This window comes from Arthroderma uncinatum (genome assembly GCF_011692745.1).
Source record: "Arthroderma uncinatum strain CBS 119779 chromosome Unknown scaffold4, whole genome shotgun sequence".
In the NCBI taxonomy this organism is placed as follows: domain Eukaryota; kingdom Fungi; phylum Ascomycota; class Eurotiomycetes; order Onygenales; family Arthrodermataceae; genus Arthroderma; species Arthroderma uncinatum.
Window position 1 is genome coordinate 116,347 of NW_022983866.1, and position 14,416 is coordinate 130,762.

The following is a 14,416-nucleotide window of genomic DNA, read 5'->3' on the forward strand; positions in this document are numbered from 1 at the left end:
TATATTGAAGACGACGTTGGATGAGATTTCACGTATTTTGGGAAGAGGGTGACGATGACGTTTCATTTAGATCTCGTAGTTTGCGAGATAGTAGGCTTTCAGTGTTAGAGGATCTGCTCGAAGGACGTGAGTGGGAATGCGGCAGTGGTGCCTGTGGATCTTGGAAGGAACGTAATGGGTTCGAAGCCGGATTGTTTAACGTATTAAGTGTAGATAATGGTTCATGTCTTATATCCCGCAGAGGACCTTTACCGATATCGTTGAAAGGTCGCGTTTTTGATCGTGGTGAAGTGGAAATGTCTGATATACCGTCGAAGGTATCTAGAGCACCTGCACTAGGCCGGATACGCCACCCGGCGGGAGGCATGTATAACGGGCTTGGGAAAATGTTCTCACGCGTCTGGGATTGCGTATGGAAGCCGAGGAGTTCAGGCATTTGGGGACAGAGTGATGGCGAAGGTTGAATGGGCGAGAGTGTTCCTGCACCAAAAGGTGAGGGGCTGACTTGTTCCCTAGCGCCCAGTCGTATGCCAGAGCTGCGTCGACGGTGCTGCTGCGCTTTATCAGCCGCTAATCTGGCGGATTCCTTTGATAGCTTATAGCCACTGAATCGTGGCTCTGGGTATTGTAACTCGTTCCGTAGCTTTTCTTTGCCGTCCGGAACTCGGTTTGCGAATACGGCGCGGATTCCAGAGTACAGATAGAAACGACCACGGGAGGGACAGCAGATGTTGATATGGATTAGATAGCGAAGGACCGGCTTGTCCTGGGGAGAATCATCGGTGGTTGGCATTGTTTGTGGAATGTCCACTGCGGGACCGGTGGAATAGCTTCGTTGTCGGATAAAGGTCTTGGTGCCCGGCTCCATACCTTCAAGGTCGTAGGGTACAAGAAAGAGCTTCACGGCCGTTTTGTTTGGATTCTTAATGATAATCTGTAGCTGACCTTGCTGTGGAATACGGTAACATCCACCTGGAGGTGACTTTGGGGACTGCGAACGGCGGGATCGCTTTTCCCGTGCCCGGATCTCGCCATGGGGCGAGAGAGACAGGTCTGAAGAAGCAACGGCCTCTTCTGGCGGGTGACATGGACATTTTCGTGGAGCTGGCTGCTTCTTCGACTTCTTAGCATGGGCTCTGCTTTCGCCAGGAAGAGAGTTTTCAAGGTCGATAAAGCCGACGTATGGACTCGGGCTATCATCTGCTATGTTCATACCGCTAGCCGAGCCAGAGTAGCTGTAAAACACGGCGGGAAAGGGCACGGTGACATGCGGGGGGCATCTCAGGTTAGATTTGCAATTGCCCTTTCCAAGGACTCCTATCTCGGCAGTGAAGTCCAGCGGTTTGGATGGGTTGGTGGACATCCTGCCTCTGAGGATCGATTCTTCATATGATCCGACCATGGAGGCGTGATGCAAGGGAGATGCTTCTGCGGACTGGGAGGGCCGTCTGGGACGGTAAAAGTCGGGACCCTGAGGAGACGAGGCTATCTGTAAGCTTCGCATGGATGTAATAGACCTCCTGGGCTGATGTGCTTGGTAATAGGACGAAGGAGAAGATGGGAAATTTCGAAAAGTTTCCGGAGGTAGAGTCCGTCGCCTGCTGGCCTTTTCAGAACTTGAACATATGTCCATATGTTCATCCTTGACGGAGAAGTCTAGATCCGGATTGTTTGCCTGGATTACGAGGGGACTGGTGGGCGCCTTCAGGATGTAGCTTGAAGGAACCGAGCCGAGAGATGGAGCTCTAGACCTTCCTAGCGGAGTACCGAGTAATTGGCGATGGTTAAAATTGATATCAGCAAAGGCATCCAAGGGCGCTGGCGTAGGTTCGACGTTCGAGTCAACCCAGCCTGGTGCCTGAAAGGACTCCCTCGAGACATCAGTAAACGGGGGCTGAGCCAGCTGCTCTAACCCCAGGATCTTGGGAGAGCATTCACGAAAGTCTCCCGAGTGCAGAGCTGACCTTGGACGCTCGATACTAACCGGTGAACCGCACGATCTATAGCTGGGGGCTTCCTGCTCAGGTGAACGTTCAAGCTCAACCGACGGCAGCAAGGGCGAGCTCTTCCTCTTCTTCTCCTCGAGTCTCTCGAGCGGAGAGTCGCCATGTGTGGCGAAGTATTCTTCGAGCTATTTTGATTAATTGTTAGCATTGTCCGTATCAACCAAAGGTCCAGGACCGTATATGTCAGAGTAGAAGATTAAAGAAGAGATATCGATCTAAGCCGGTTCTCTCCATCCTTATGGCCCGGGACAGTCCAAAAATAAACCGCTCTCCTTGCTATGGAAGCTGTGAAGAGGACTACTTACAGCACGGTTGGGAACCCATGTTGGGCTTTCGCCGTCCTTGATTCTCCTGATCAGTTCTTCACGGCTGCTCGTCTGAGGGCCAGAACAGCCAGGCGTTTCCATGGCGGTTTCGAGAGACGGCCCGTCTATCATGGCTTCGTCTTCAACGGTCTCTGCCGCCACATCTGTCTGACGGGGACGCTGTGGTGTTACGGGGCGAGGAAGCGGACTCAGGGCCGTGAGCCAGAAGCTATACTCCTGGCAGCGATCTGGATCCTGATATACCGGCATGTTGGGCTCCAAAACGCTTCAACCGCACATTGTACAGGCTGTAGTCAGGCCCAGGAGACAGACGTGGCAATCCCACGGCAACGAGAGCGTCTGCGGCCCTATGGAGGTCGGTGGAGAGATGACGATGCCAGCAATGGGACGGACGAGTAGAAAAAGGGGGACGGCCGTGTAAGACGCAAGGGCAGGTTTTACATGCTATTCAACCAGAGCCATGTTTCAGGGCGCCGGCTCCTATATTAAATATGTTGGCCATCGAGCGAGTTCATGCTCCAGCTTGTAGAAGAGCCCAAGAGTCAGCTGGCTCAACGGCGAAGATGACGAAAAGCTGCAAAGACGCCAGCGCTAGAAAAAGGTACTTCCTGTGTATGGGCGTTACCGCTAGGGCAGAAGTACCTGGGAAAGTTACGTCCCGCTGCATGGTTTCGGGCGATACAGACTTTTCACACGACAGACAGACAGACAAGAAGACAAGCAGATAGACAGAATGCCGCCGAAGAGGAAGATAGACGATGAGACGGGCGAGGGAGCAAAACGGGCGAAGAAGGGCTTTTCAGTCGGTCCTGCTAACCTGCCAGACGGCACATATCGACGCAAAGGTATACATCTCTACTGTCTACTGTCTACGCTACGTTGGATCTAACAGAGTATAGTCCAGAAGATCAAGGCCGATTTGATCCACAAGGCCAAGTTGAAGAAGTCGTATGAGAAGATCAAGGCCCGCGAGCTCGCTTCGACTCCGGTCAAGTCTATCTACGAGACACAAAACGACGATGACGGTGGCAACGAAGACTCGAGGCCTGCAGAGGAGCCTGCAGAGGAACCTGCCAGTCTCGAGCTACATCCAGACAGACAGGCCATGGTAGCCTCCCACAACGACGAGCAGTCAGAAGAAAGGCCGAAACGGCCGTCAAGACGGAGAGACAGGACGCAGGATGAACATGACGGAGACAGTCGACCACACGGCAGGAGGCCACGCCGGGCCAAACCGTACCCCTTCACGAGGGAAGAGGAGGCCGCACAGAAACGGATCGAGGAAGCGAATGCTAGAGAGAAGCTGAGGCTGCAGAGGGAGAAAGAGAGAGCAGACATGACGCGGGCAAAGAGGCCCGATCAGTTCGGGAAGAGGAGACTGGGCCGCGAGAGCAAAGTGCTTCTGGACAAGGTCAAGAGGCTCGTAGGGACAGAGTGATTTGCTATACTCCGTACTCTGTACTCGAGACAGGCATATAATCGCCTGTTTACCATACCGGGCCCGGAGCGAGTCAAATATACTGGCTCGATAATTACCTGGAAGGAAACTCTGCTGGGTATCTCTTCCATGATGAAGAGCCGAATACCAATGCATCTCGCCCATGGATACAGCCTTTTCGACCTGATAGACTTCTGACGGCGAAACATCGACATTCCCATTCGGCTTTAAAATGCCGTAAACCAGGCGTAGCTTCCAGGCTCACCTCTCTCGGTAAGGATTCGCCTAAACTATCAACTTACAAGCTGTGCGAGAGATCATCACAGGAATCTTCGGGGATAGACCTACGCCAATATGACGTCTTCCTAACGGAATGCCTTTCCGGAAATTTACCCTGACCAACCCCATGTAGTTATTGTAACTCTGCCTGTACACACCATGTATGTATGATAGACTAAGCTCTGGAGATAGCAACGAGCCGGCCCTCCCAGCGAGAACCAATAACACGATGCCGTATAAAGTACCTGCAGATATGGTATCACTCACAGCCAGCATCGAATAAAGAGCGGTCAGTCTATGGGAAGAAACGTGAAGAAAGCACGGGTTGTATCACGGCTAGTCGAGCAGGCTTTTCTCGCATATGACTTACATATAGCCAAATAATAAGCAGCCATGGACGCCACATCTTGCATTTCTTTCTCGACTGGTTTAGAGAATGTTTAGTACATGGCACGAATAAATACCCTGGTCATGCAGCCGATCTTAGAACGAGTTCACCCGCAAAATGCCTCATGAGATCGGGTGCGATTTCTTCGCAGCTTCATTCATGCGCGTACAGGCAGTCGGCCGTAAGTAAACACAAAAGTATCTAGACAAATATATGTATAACAAGGGGATCAGTCATATCTATCTATAGAATTCATTCATATCAAGTCGTAATAGCAGGTGCTCAAAGGTTCCGTTGCCGTCCATATCGGTTGCCGCATCACCCAGGTCATCGCGATCGGTCATATTCTTAACACCGCCCACGACCTCGAGGCCGCGCAGGAAGCGGATAAACCCGCTAACCTGCTTTTTAAACCGCACGTATAACTCGTGAATAGATCGTTCGTAGAATGCTGTTGTTTTCGACGTTGGCATCTCACCATCCGCCATGGCCATCGCGACTCGCTCTTCGTAAGCTTTGACATGGAAGGAAAACGCAAGGATGATTCGGAGAACGTCCTCCAACAACTTCCGAGCTTGAGCTTGGCTCTTATTTAAAAATAGAGCGTAGATGATTCTATCGAGCACCCTTTCATGGTATTCTCTCAGTCGACGAAGCCCTTTCGCATGCATGATGGTGCCCTCTACATCGCCGGCGTCAATGCACTTTTCGATCTTTGACAGTCTCTTTTCGAAATTCTGCAATGAATGCTGGATTCCGACCTGGAAGCAGTAGTCGCTAACCACTTGGACGAAGTGGAATGCTTCCAAGCGAAATCTCTGGTCTAGTGTTCCCTGACTTCTTCTGTTCCGTGACCCTGACGGGCCCCGAACCAGATCACGCGCAACGGAGAGCATCCGTATTAATCTCAGCAACTGCCGAAATATCATGTCATATTGCTCCAGGCTACGAGGAGTGATGACTTCCTCCAACGGTGAGGGCGGGGTATATTGTATTCGAAGGAAATCAAGTGCTTCAAGCGAACGCGGGTTTTTGCATCTCTCCAGCTCCTCTCCGGTAAGGTCTCGGATAGAAAAACTAAGACCGCCAGGTAACTCTCGGGAGCCACCCAGGTGATGATCCCCCTTCTTATTACCGGCATAGCACTCAGCTAGCAACCCAGTCAAAACGAGACGAAGCTCAGAACTCGCGGGGGGCCAGGTATTCCGGTTTCCAAGACGCAGACCAGTGGACGAACCGCCTCTTGCAACGCCAGATTTCCGTTCACCGCTGTGCATATCCGGGTCAAAAAGGGCGAGAGATATGCGTAGTAAGAACTCGGCATTGCCGAGCAACTGGAATTGTTCCTGGAGTTTCAGATGATCTCTAACTTTGTGGACCTTGAACAAGAGATGGAGACACGAAAAGTTCACCAGTCGACTTTGCGCTGAGATAACGGGAGCAAAGAATAAGGATAGAGCAGATTCCAGCGGCGGGCCAAAGGTGTGCTCTGCAATAATGCTCTTTTCAACATCGACACATGGGCCGTCCTTTACCAGCTTGTAGAGCCTACTCGATCTCACTGGGCAATCCTCCTCCCTTTCTCCTGAGGAGCCCGGAGAAGACTCAAGGTCGGCAATTCTATAGATAGCATCGATGGACAAATCATCCTTCTGTAGGCGGTCTAAGATATACTCCTTTGGCGTATTATCACTTTCAGAACCCGGTCTTTTAATGGCATTGTTATACTTCAAAATCTCATCGCGAAGACAAGCCTCGTAGCTTCTGGCTTTGAGCTGAATCTTATCGATATCTTCCCATGTAAGCCCCCACTCCAGCGACAAGGAGGACGTATTTTCCTTCTGATGCACTTCGGCAAGCGGATGGCCTTTGTGGGACGACTTTAGGAGATTCAGGCCGGTTCCTGTCTCATATATGACCTCTGCATCTTCGTGTGTGATGAAACTTGGCATCGAATTAGGGCTAAATGTGGTTTCTTCGGTGGTATATTCATCGATGTATCCAGGATCAAATTCCTGTGAATGCTGCCTTGGCATGATTTTGTCTTTGCTATTACCAGGTGCATTAAAGTGCCCGCCAGCCGGCCGTAGACCAATCCACTGAGCCACACGGTAAAGCCATAAGCTGGCAGTGGTACCCATGATTTCATGGAATATACTGGCAAGCCACAAGTGTTGATGTGAGTACTGTTCACATTTTGCGAAAATAATCGATATAACTTCTGCATCAGTTGTAAGATTGGCCGCGTTCTGGACGATATCCACCAAACATTTGATGAGACAACCTATCCGCCTGAAATATAGCTGCGTCTGGAGGAGTGTTGGGTTGGTCTTTGCTCGTGCAGAAAGCTGGTCTTCGATGCTAAACAGTAATATGAAAACCACTCGAGAAAGACTAGCCACGGAATGAGGTGCGCCACACTGGGTTGGGATAGTAGCAATGAACCGTCGAAGTTTCCGCACCCACGTTCCGCATTCTAGAATACCCTCGGCCAGTCCATCTAGTGCAGGCAAGCTGATGCCAGAAACGCGGACGTCTCTAATATGCTTCTCGAACTTTCGCGACTGCTCATTGTATCGAAAAAATACGGAGTTCCAGCCAAGTCCAAGCTTAAAGAGTGAAGAAACGACAACGTCTGTTCGTGCGACTCGCCCGGAATTTTCCAGACCGGTCTTCGTCGCTTGATAGCTTAATGCTGCATCAAATCCACGGGGTCCAGCTTCACTTAGACAGGTGGGGAGAGATTGTTCTTTCCAGGTGTCCGGAAATACGTCCCAGGATCTTAATTCATAGCCCACGGTGGGAGATGCTGAAATGTTATCTAGTGACCATATGTCCTCACTAGAGTCATCGCCATCGCTCTCTTCCTGGGTGTCATTCTGTGCAGAACTGGACGAAGAACCAGCCACGCTTGAAGGGGATGCATCTTCCAGTTTCTCGTCGCCAAATATATTCAGCGTGTGCACTTCCGGCCCATCATTTTTGAGTAGGTGCAGGGGGTTTTCAAAAAGCCCCGGCGTAAGGTCTTTCAGAATATCAGTTCTGGCTACTCATTTATAGGATATACGCACTCACCTGCTAGATCGTCGTCCCACGAATACTTCTCCAGGGGTTTGATGGGATCAATCGCAAAGAATATGGGCTCTTGAAGAACATCAAGCTCAAAGGGGTCAACGGGCGGCTCAAAATCCATGGCCGCCACCGGGTATACGACACGCGATCCCCAGGTCAAAATATGCAGTTAGTAAATCAGCATCGGCAGAGAATACCATTGTCCCTGTCCTCCTCTTGCTTGACCGTCTTCATGCCAGAATTACTGTTGCATCTCGACATCTTTTGCTCTTCTGTTGTCGTCGATTTCCCTTTTCGGCCTTCACGATGCGTGACTTATGTAAGCAGAACGCGACCGATGCTATTAGTCCATATGGGGCAACGATCTGCACATCTCCAAAGGTTCCCAAAGAGGTAAAAGAAAGAGCTTCACATATATATCAAATGACAACAGCCACCATATAAGACGAGGATTGAGGGAAGAAACGTCATCATACAGCTGAAAAACACAGCCAGCTACAGCTACTGAACAGCAATTACTCCGCCATGCCCCCGCGCAAGAAACAAAAGACCTCGTCAACCCCCTCGCAGGCCGAGCATCCGCAGCCCACGCCCACTGGCCGCGAGATAGATTACGATGCGATAGTCGCAGACCCATGGACAGACGAGCAGGAGACGTCGCTGCTAAAAGGAATAATACGATGGAAGCCTGCAGGTTTGTTCATCTTTCAGCTACACACAAGCAGTTGCATAAAGCTAACAGACACCAGGTATGCACAAGCACTTTCGCATGCTAGCTATCTCGGATTATATGAAGAGTCAAGGATATGCGACGCCGACTGAGCAACATACACGAATACCGGGCATATGGAAGAAGCTGGGCACACTCTACAATCTACCTGCGCTAGATGAGAGGGTAGGTACAGAAACGTGAATCCAGGGCTTATCATGATGCTAAACGGTTATATTTTAGGAAGAGCCAGTATCTACAGAAGAGTCGGAAGATGCGGAGCAACCACAAGAGCTGTATTGCCCATTCTCACTACCGATGGACGAGTTTGGAGAGATGATGTGGGACCGACGAATAAATCCTGAGGGCTCGGTGTCTCCGTCAGTTAGCGGGAGAGGAACTTCGAGACGGGCTAGCACAATTGCAGATACAGATGGTAAGCTTCAATTCTCGTTATCTAGGAATATATATACGTCCAAAGACTGACGCATTCGCTGTTTAGAACCACGGTCATCACCTGCACCGTCACGAGGAAGCCGGCGCGGAGGACGTTCGAAGCGTCAACCACGAGGCAGCACGCGCTCTTCACGATTACAAGTCGAGGTAGAATCGAACAGGGATGCAACTAGCGATAAAGGAAGTGCCAATGAAATGGAAGATGGGGACGAAGACGACACAGAGGCCGGGAGAGAGGGTAGCGATGAGGATGGTGATGGTGATTCGAAGATAGCAGAGTCACCCGCGCCGCGAGCTACGAGGACACAAGCGACGCGCGGGAAGCCCAAGAAAGGGAGGCCTGCATCGAAACGAGGCGGTCGACGGCGGTGATATCTAACAATCATCATTACCGGAAGGTGTATCGTCTGGTGATAACGCTGGTTGTATAAAGATCAAGCAGTTTAGAGTATTTTCAACTCTCGTCTGAGGTTCCCAGAATCAAACCACATATTAAATCATCCACGTATCATTTGTACATACTTAAATAACATAGGAACATGTGACAGGTTACAAACACATCAGGGGGGATAAACAGATAGGAAATACAGGCAAATGATGTCCAATTCAAATGGGAAATGCAGAACGATTCTACTCCGTCTAATTAATAGTCTTTTTTTGGGGCTCTGACAAGATCCACGCTAGATTAATGAATTAGGTAGATGGCCTTACTATATGGTCGCGGACCGTTTATATGTTTTTGATGATGGCGTCGGCATATTCGTGGGTCTTAGCCTTGCCTCCGAGGTCACCGGTAAGAGCCTAGCGATAACGGTTAGTTGATACTCAACCCAGCAGTGAGATAACGGTAGATTCAATTGTGTTTGTTCTTACCTTTCCTTCGGAGAGAGTCTTGAAGATAGCAGCTTCGATCTTGTTGGCGTCATCGGTCAATCCCATGTGGCGCAACATCATCATACTACTCAGGAGGAGAGCTGTTGGGTTAGCTAGTCCCTTGCCGGCAATATCAGGAGCAGAACCGTGGACAGCCTCGAAGATAGAGCACTCGTCTCCAATGTTTCCGGATGGGGTCAATCCCAGACCACCGATCAAGCCGGCGCACATGTCGGACAAAATGTCTCCGTACAAGTTGGGCATGACGAGGACCTTGTCGTTGTAAGGGGCGGGATCAGTAACGACTCTCAAGCAGGTGTTGTCGAGAAGTTCAGCATCGAATTCGATACCGGGGAAGTCCTTGGCGACATCTCTGGCGGTGTTGAGGAAGAGACCGTCGGACATCTTCATGATGGTGGCCTTGTGGACGACGCGGACCTTCTTCCTTCCGATCTCTTGCGCATGCTGGAAAGCGAACCGGAGGACACGCTCAGATGCCTCGCGGGTGATGAGCTTAATGCTTTGGACGACGCCATCGACAACGACGTGCTCGATACCGGAGTATTCTCCCTCGGTGTTCTCTCGGATAAGGACAATGTCAACATCGTCGTATGGGGTCTTGTATCCGGCAATGGATCGGCAGGGACGGAGGTTCGCGAAGAGGTTAAAGGTTCGTCGGAGGGTCAGGTTAAGGGAGACATGGCCTTTGCCAATGGGAGTCTACTCAATCGTTAGTTTCTTTCTTATGACCGAAAGCTCGAGCCGGGATTGATTGATCTGGTGTCATACAGCAAGAGGTCCTTTCAGAGCAACAAAGTTCTTCTTCACGCTGGCAATAGCATCGTCTGGGATTGCGGTCTTTCCGTTCTTCAGGATGGGAGTAACGTCAACTGGTTCCCATTTAATTGGCACCTATAGTAAAAAAAAAATTGAAATTGTAAGTTACAGCATAGGCCGGTGCAGTCGCCTCTGGAGGTATACCTTAGCTGCGCTGAAGATCTGTTTCACGGAGTCTGAGATCTCTGGTCCGATACCGTCACCCTCGATCAGAGTGACAGTGTATTTGCCCTAGACAATGCATAGTTAGCAGCTCGTTCTGAGCTTGAAGAAGCCCGAAAGGCCGGGTATATGGGACAGTCGCGCGTACATCAGAGCCCTTCTTGCCGTTGAATTTGGCAATCTTATCAGCGGCCTGGACGGAATAACATCGAACCTAACCAACGAAGCCACTGTTAGTCCTTATTCTGCCTGTTATGAAGCTATCAATGGCCTCCGCTTGCTGGACTTACGGCCTGGAATGAAGAGGGGCGGAACGCCGAAAGAACAGGTCCCCGCAGGGACGACCGCATGGGAAGAGTGAACAGACGCCCTGTAGCCATGATGCTAGACCTCCTGGGTACAGCAAGCAACGTATCGAGGTAAAAACAGCACAATTGAAGGGATAAACAGGCGGGTGGACGGGAGTTGTTTAAAGACGGAAGATGTGAAGCCGTGAAAAAAGTGCTCGTTCTTGTTACATCGGAAGCTTTGCCCTGTTTGTCTTGTTTGCCTTCCACCAGCGTCGCATCTCCGAGCTCCACCTGGCCTCCTTGTTACAACGAGTCTGGAGTAAACAACGAGATATATAGACGACGAACAAGGACGCACTGGAGCTGTGACGATGACCGATGTGCATTCCCGGGATGCGTCGCAGTACTACAACCTGCCCGATCTCTATCCGGAGGAGTGGCCGGCAGAGCTAGACTCCAACAGCGAGGACGAGGGCGACGCTGCGCCGAAGAGCGATGAATACCGCCGGCGGTCGCAGATAAGATACTCTGGACTGCTGCCCGGACGAAGGGACCAGGAGAGGGTCAAGGGCGGCGATGGCGCAGTGCTGAAGGACGAGCCTGACCCCCTGGGCGGTCCGGATACGATATTGAGGACTCTCAGGCAGCGCGGACTCCCAGTCGACGATGACCGGGTACGCAAGCAGTTTCTACTGTCTTCAAAGAGCTTTTCGCCTTCTCAGTTCCTCTCCGAGACCCAGGAGTCTGCGTCAACCCAATCGCTGCTTCAGGGCCTCGATTACCTGTCGAGGTCAATCGACGAGAAGTCTGCCTCGCTGAAGATACTTGTCGAATCGAATTTTGAGAGATTCGTGAGAGTAAAGGCGACACTGGACAATGTCTACACTGAGATGAAAAACGGCGGCGAGGCCGATTCACGTCTTCGTCAATCGCCCTCCAGCGAACACCGCAGGTCAAATTCCCAGCTGGGCGCACCTAACGCGGGCTTATGGCGGTCGAAGAGCAAGGCAGCTCTCCGGCCGGAGGTGCCAATCCCCAGTTCTGGAAGCCAAAGCCAGACAAGCGTTTCCGGCATCAGCACTCCCCTGGCCGAAGCATCCGATCAAGCAAAGGAGCTGTGGAGTGAGGCACTGAACGGTCAACAGCGCGAGGAAGGCTTGAAATCTATTTTGGATGCTGTCGAGAAGCAGCGCGATATATACGAAATTGGTGGACATTTATCAAAATCCATCCAGGAGCGGGACTACCAGACCATCTTTGAACAGTATAGCAATGCTAGAAGATTCGCAAACGAGGCAAAGGTCATTGCGGAACGGGCAGCTTCGACTAACCAGCCATTGAGGGACGAACAGGTTTATACAATCCTAGTCACCGGAAGAATGTGGATGGATGTTGAAAAGCAGGTACAAGTCTTTAAGCGTGATCTATGGAAGCGGTTAAGCAACGCGCAATCTACTTCGCCGACAAACGCGAGTGGCGGACAAGCCGAAGAACATATGGAGCTTATAGCTGCTCTACTAGAACTCGGAGTAGACGACAACCCGGTCTGGGTCTGGCTCCTCAGTCGATACGACTACCTAAAGACAAAGATCACTGCCTACTGCCAGCGGTCGAGGTTTGAAATTGAAACGTTAAGGCGCCGTCTTGCGGCTGGGAAGAAGCCAGAACCCCAATGCGTGGCCCCGTACCTCCGAATCTCTTTACAAGAAGGAGCCAGGACGGCCAAAGATCATCTTGATTCAGAATCGGTCATCGAACTATGGGAATGTATCCATACATTCTTGAAGAAATTGCTTTCCGTTCAGGGGGGCATTCTTGGAGATGTGCTTGGATTTTGGGACTCAACTCAATCCTTCCTTGACGGCAGCAAGCAAAGACTCCTGCCCGCTGGGTATGATGGAGAAAGTCGAAAACATCACCGCTTATCCGCCAATGGTGTCAGTGATCTCAAAGATGGGATCATCGAGCTTATGAGCCTAATCCGCGACAACGTTGTCTCTATTTTCGCTGAGCCTCCCCCAGAAGATATAGCTTCTCTCATCCCTACTGTTCCACCAACAAGTCCTACCGCGAACTTCACTGGGCTGACTTCTGAATCCCGCTTCAAAATTGACCCTCAGGATATCCCTCCCGTCCCAGAGAAAAAGGGGCAACCCTGGGATGATTTTGCATTTTGGCCTCCCTACTCCAATTCCTTGAGTGGAGTGCACTACCTTAGCGAATTTTTGATATTGATTGGCACTGCGGCAAGCGAGATGGCTGATCTGAGTCCTATATCAGGCCATAGCGGTGCATACGACAGACTCAAGCTCCTCGTTGGCGGGACTCGCGAAAGATGTGCTCGTGCCGCGTGTGCGGCATGGAACAGCGACGCCGAACTCTGCAAATACCTTGAAGATTGGACGCGCCATCCGACAGTTAAAGACTTGAGTAAAATGCCTAGCCATTTTATGACTTTCGAAACTTCAATTCTCTCCGGTATGCAGAAAATATTATATATCTCTGAGGCAATGAGGAAGCCTGGCGCAGTAGATGTTGTTACACCCCCACCAGCGAAACTCCTCCAGATGGTGCGAACGCAATTCGTAACCAGTGTGTATAAAGCCTTAAGTGGCCTCGTCGAGAATGCAGAACACCCAGTCAACATTGATAATGATACCGAATGGGTACTTCCCGGTCCCGAGGCTGCAACGACAGGACCAGACATTCATTCTTCAGTATTTGCAAGCGGAGGAGTTGACTCGAAAAACAGGGTTAGTTACTTCAAATACACAAACACAACTTGATCTCTACAACTGTTATACTTACCAATAACCACTTTAGAACATTCGTATACTTTTAACTCTATCCAACCTCAGAGCTCTCCGTGCCGACCACGTACCCCGACTCGTCACAACTTTCGAGTCGTCATTCGCCGTCAAACTAACAGACGAATCAAAAACTATTCAAGACGTTCTAGGCCAGATCGACACCCGCCTATTCCAGTCATACTTAAAACCAATTGTTGAAAGTTTAAAATATCCTATTCTTGAGGGAATCGCATCCCCCGACTGGATTCCTACAAGCAGCCGCCCCGATCAAATTAGACCATACGTATATTCAACGATGCTCGGTCTCGTAATGGTTCACAATGAAGTCTCCACAACCTTACCAACAAGGACTTCAGCCACACCTCCCTCGTCATCCTCCTCCAATCTAACATATAAAATCTTGGCCGAACTACTCACTCAGGTCTCAAGCGCTCTCCTCGAGGCCTTCATGGGACGGGCCCAGTATACTCTACCTGCACTCATGCAGGCTACGTTGGATACTGAATTTATTGCCCAGACACTTTCTCAATATTCCTCCGAAGCAACATCTAAAGTGCAAGGCCAAATATACCTCGAGTTAGATCGCAGGACAACTAATGAAGCTCGTGCAAAACTACAGGCGGAACTTGGGGAGATGCGTGGTGTTTTGAAACGATTGAGAGAAGCAACCCGTGGAGAATTTGCATGCTTTAGGAAGCCAAAGAACCCCTCCAAATAGCTGTTTTAGCGTATATAAATGACGTATCGTTTGTTTTGCCTTCCAATTAGTC

The 14,416-nt window shown here is 50.5% G+C and overlaps 6 protein-coding genes across 6 annotated transcripts; 3 read left to right on the forward strand and 3 right to left on the reverse strand.

Annotated features, from left to right (window-relative positions):
* Positions 1–66: 66 nt before the first annotated feature.
* Positions 67–2,581, reverse strand: GIQ15_05407 (uncharacterized protein; the record flags this gene model as incomplete). Its single annotated transcript, XM_033552824.1, has 3 exons — positions 67–95; positions 253–2,131; positions 2,312–2,581. The coding sequence occupies 3 exons, from the start codon at positions 2,579–2,581 to the stop codon at positions 67–69; spliced, it is 2,178 nt and encodes a 725-aa protein (XP_033403968.1).
* Positions 2,582–3,090: 509 nt separating this feature from the next.
* Positions 3,091–3,770, forward strand: GIQ15_05408 (uncharacterized protein; the record flags this gene model as incomplete). Its single annotated transcript, XM_033552825.1, has 2 exons — positions 3,091–3,177; positions 3,225–3,770. The coding sequence occupies 2 exons, from the start codon at positions 3,091–3,093 to the stop codon at positions 3,768–3,770; spliced, it is 633 nt and encodes a 210-aa protein (XP_033403969.1).
* A 906-nt stretch (positions 3,771–4,676) lies between these two features.
* GIQ15_05409 (uncharacterized protein) lies at positions 4,677–7,630 on the reverse strand (the record flags this gene model as incomplete). The annotated part of the gene is made up of 2 exons (XM_033552826.1): positions 4,677–7,462; positions 7,513–7,630. The coding sequence occupies 2 exons, from the start codon at positions 7,628–7,630 to the stop codon at positions 4,677–4,679; spliced, it is 2,904 nt and encodes a 967-aa protein (XP_033403970.1).
* A 404-nt stretch (positions 7,631–8,034) lies between these two features.
* GIQ15_05410 (uncharacterized protein) lies at positions 8,035–9,046 on the forward strand (the record flags this gene model as incomplete). Its single annotated transcript, XM_033552827.1, has 4 exons — positions 8,035–8,203; positions 8,259–8,404; positions 8,462–8,654; positions 8,721–9,046. The coding sequence occupies 4 exons, from the start codon at positions 8,035–8,037 to the stop codon at positions 9,044–9,046; spliced, it is 834 nt and encodes a 277-aa protein (XP_033403971.1).
* Positions 9,047–9,403: 357 nt separating this feature from the next.
* On the reverse strand, positions 9,404–10,926 carry GIQ15_05411 (isocitrate dehydrogenase; the record flags this gene model as incomplete). Its single annotated transcript, XM_033552828.1, has 6 exons — positions 9,404–9,475; positions 9,548–10,267; positions 10,337–10,459; positions 10,529–10,615; positions 10,695–10,760; positions 10,837–10,926. 6 exons carry the CDS (start codon positions 10,924–10,926, stop codon positions 9,404–9,406), a joined length of 1,158 nt encoding a protein of 385 aa, XP_033403972.1.
* Positions 10,927–11,207: 281 nt separating this feature from the next.
* Positions 11,208–14,364, forward strand: GIQ15_05412 (uncharacterized protein; the record flags this gene model as incomplete). Its single annotated transcript, XM_033552829.1, has 2 exons — positions 11,208–13,589; positions 13,660–14,364. 2 exons carry the CDS (start codon positions 11,208–11,210, stop codon positions 14,362–14,364), a joined length of 3,087 nt encoding a protein of 1,028 aa, XP_033403973.1.
* Positions 14,365–14,416: the final 52 nt, after the last annotated feature.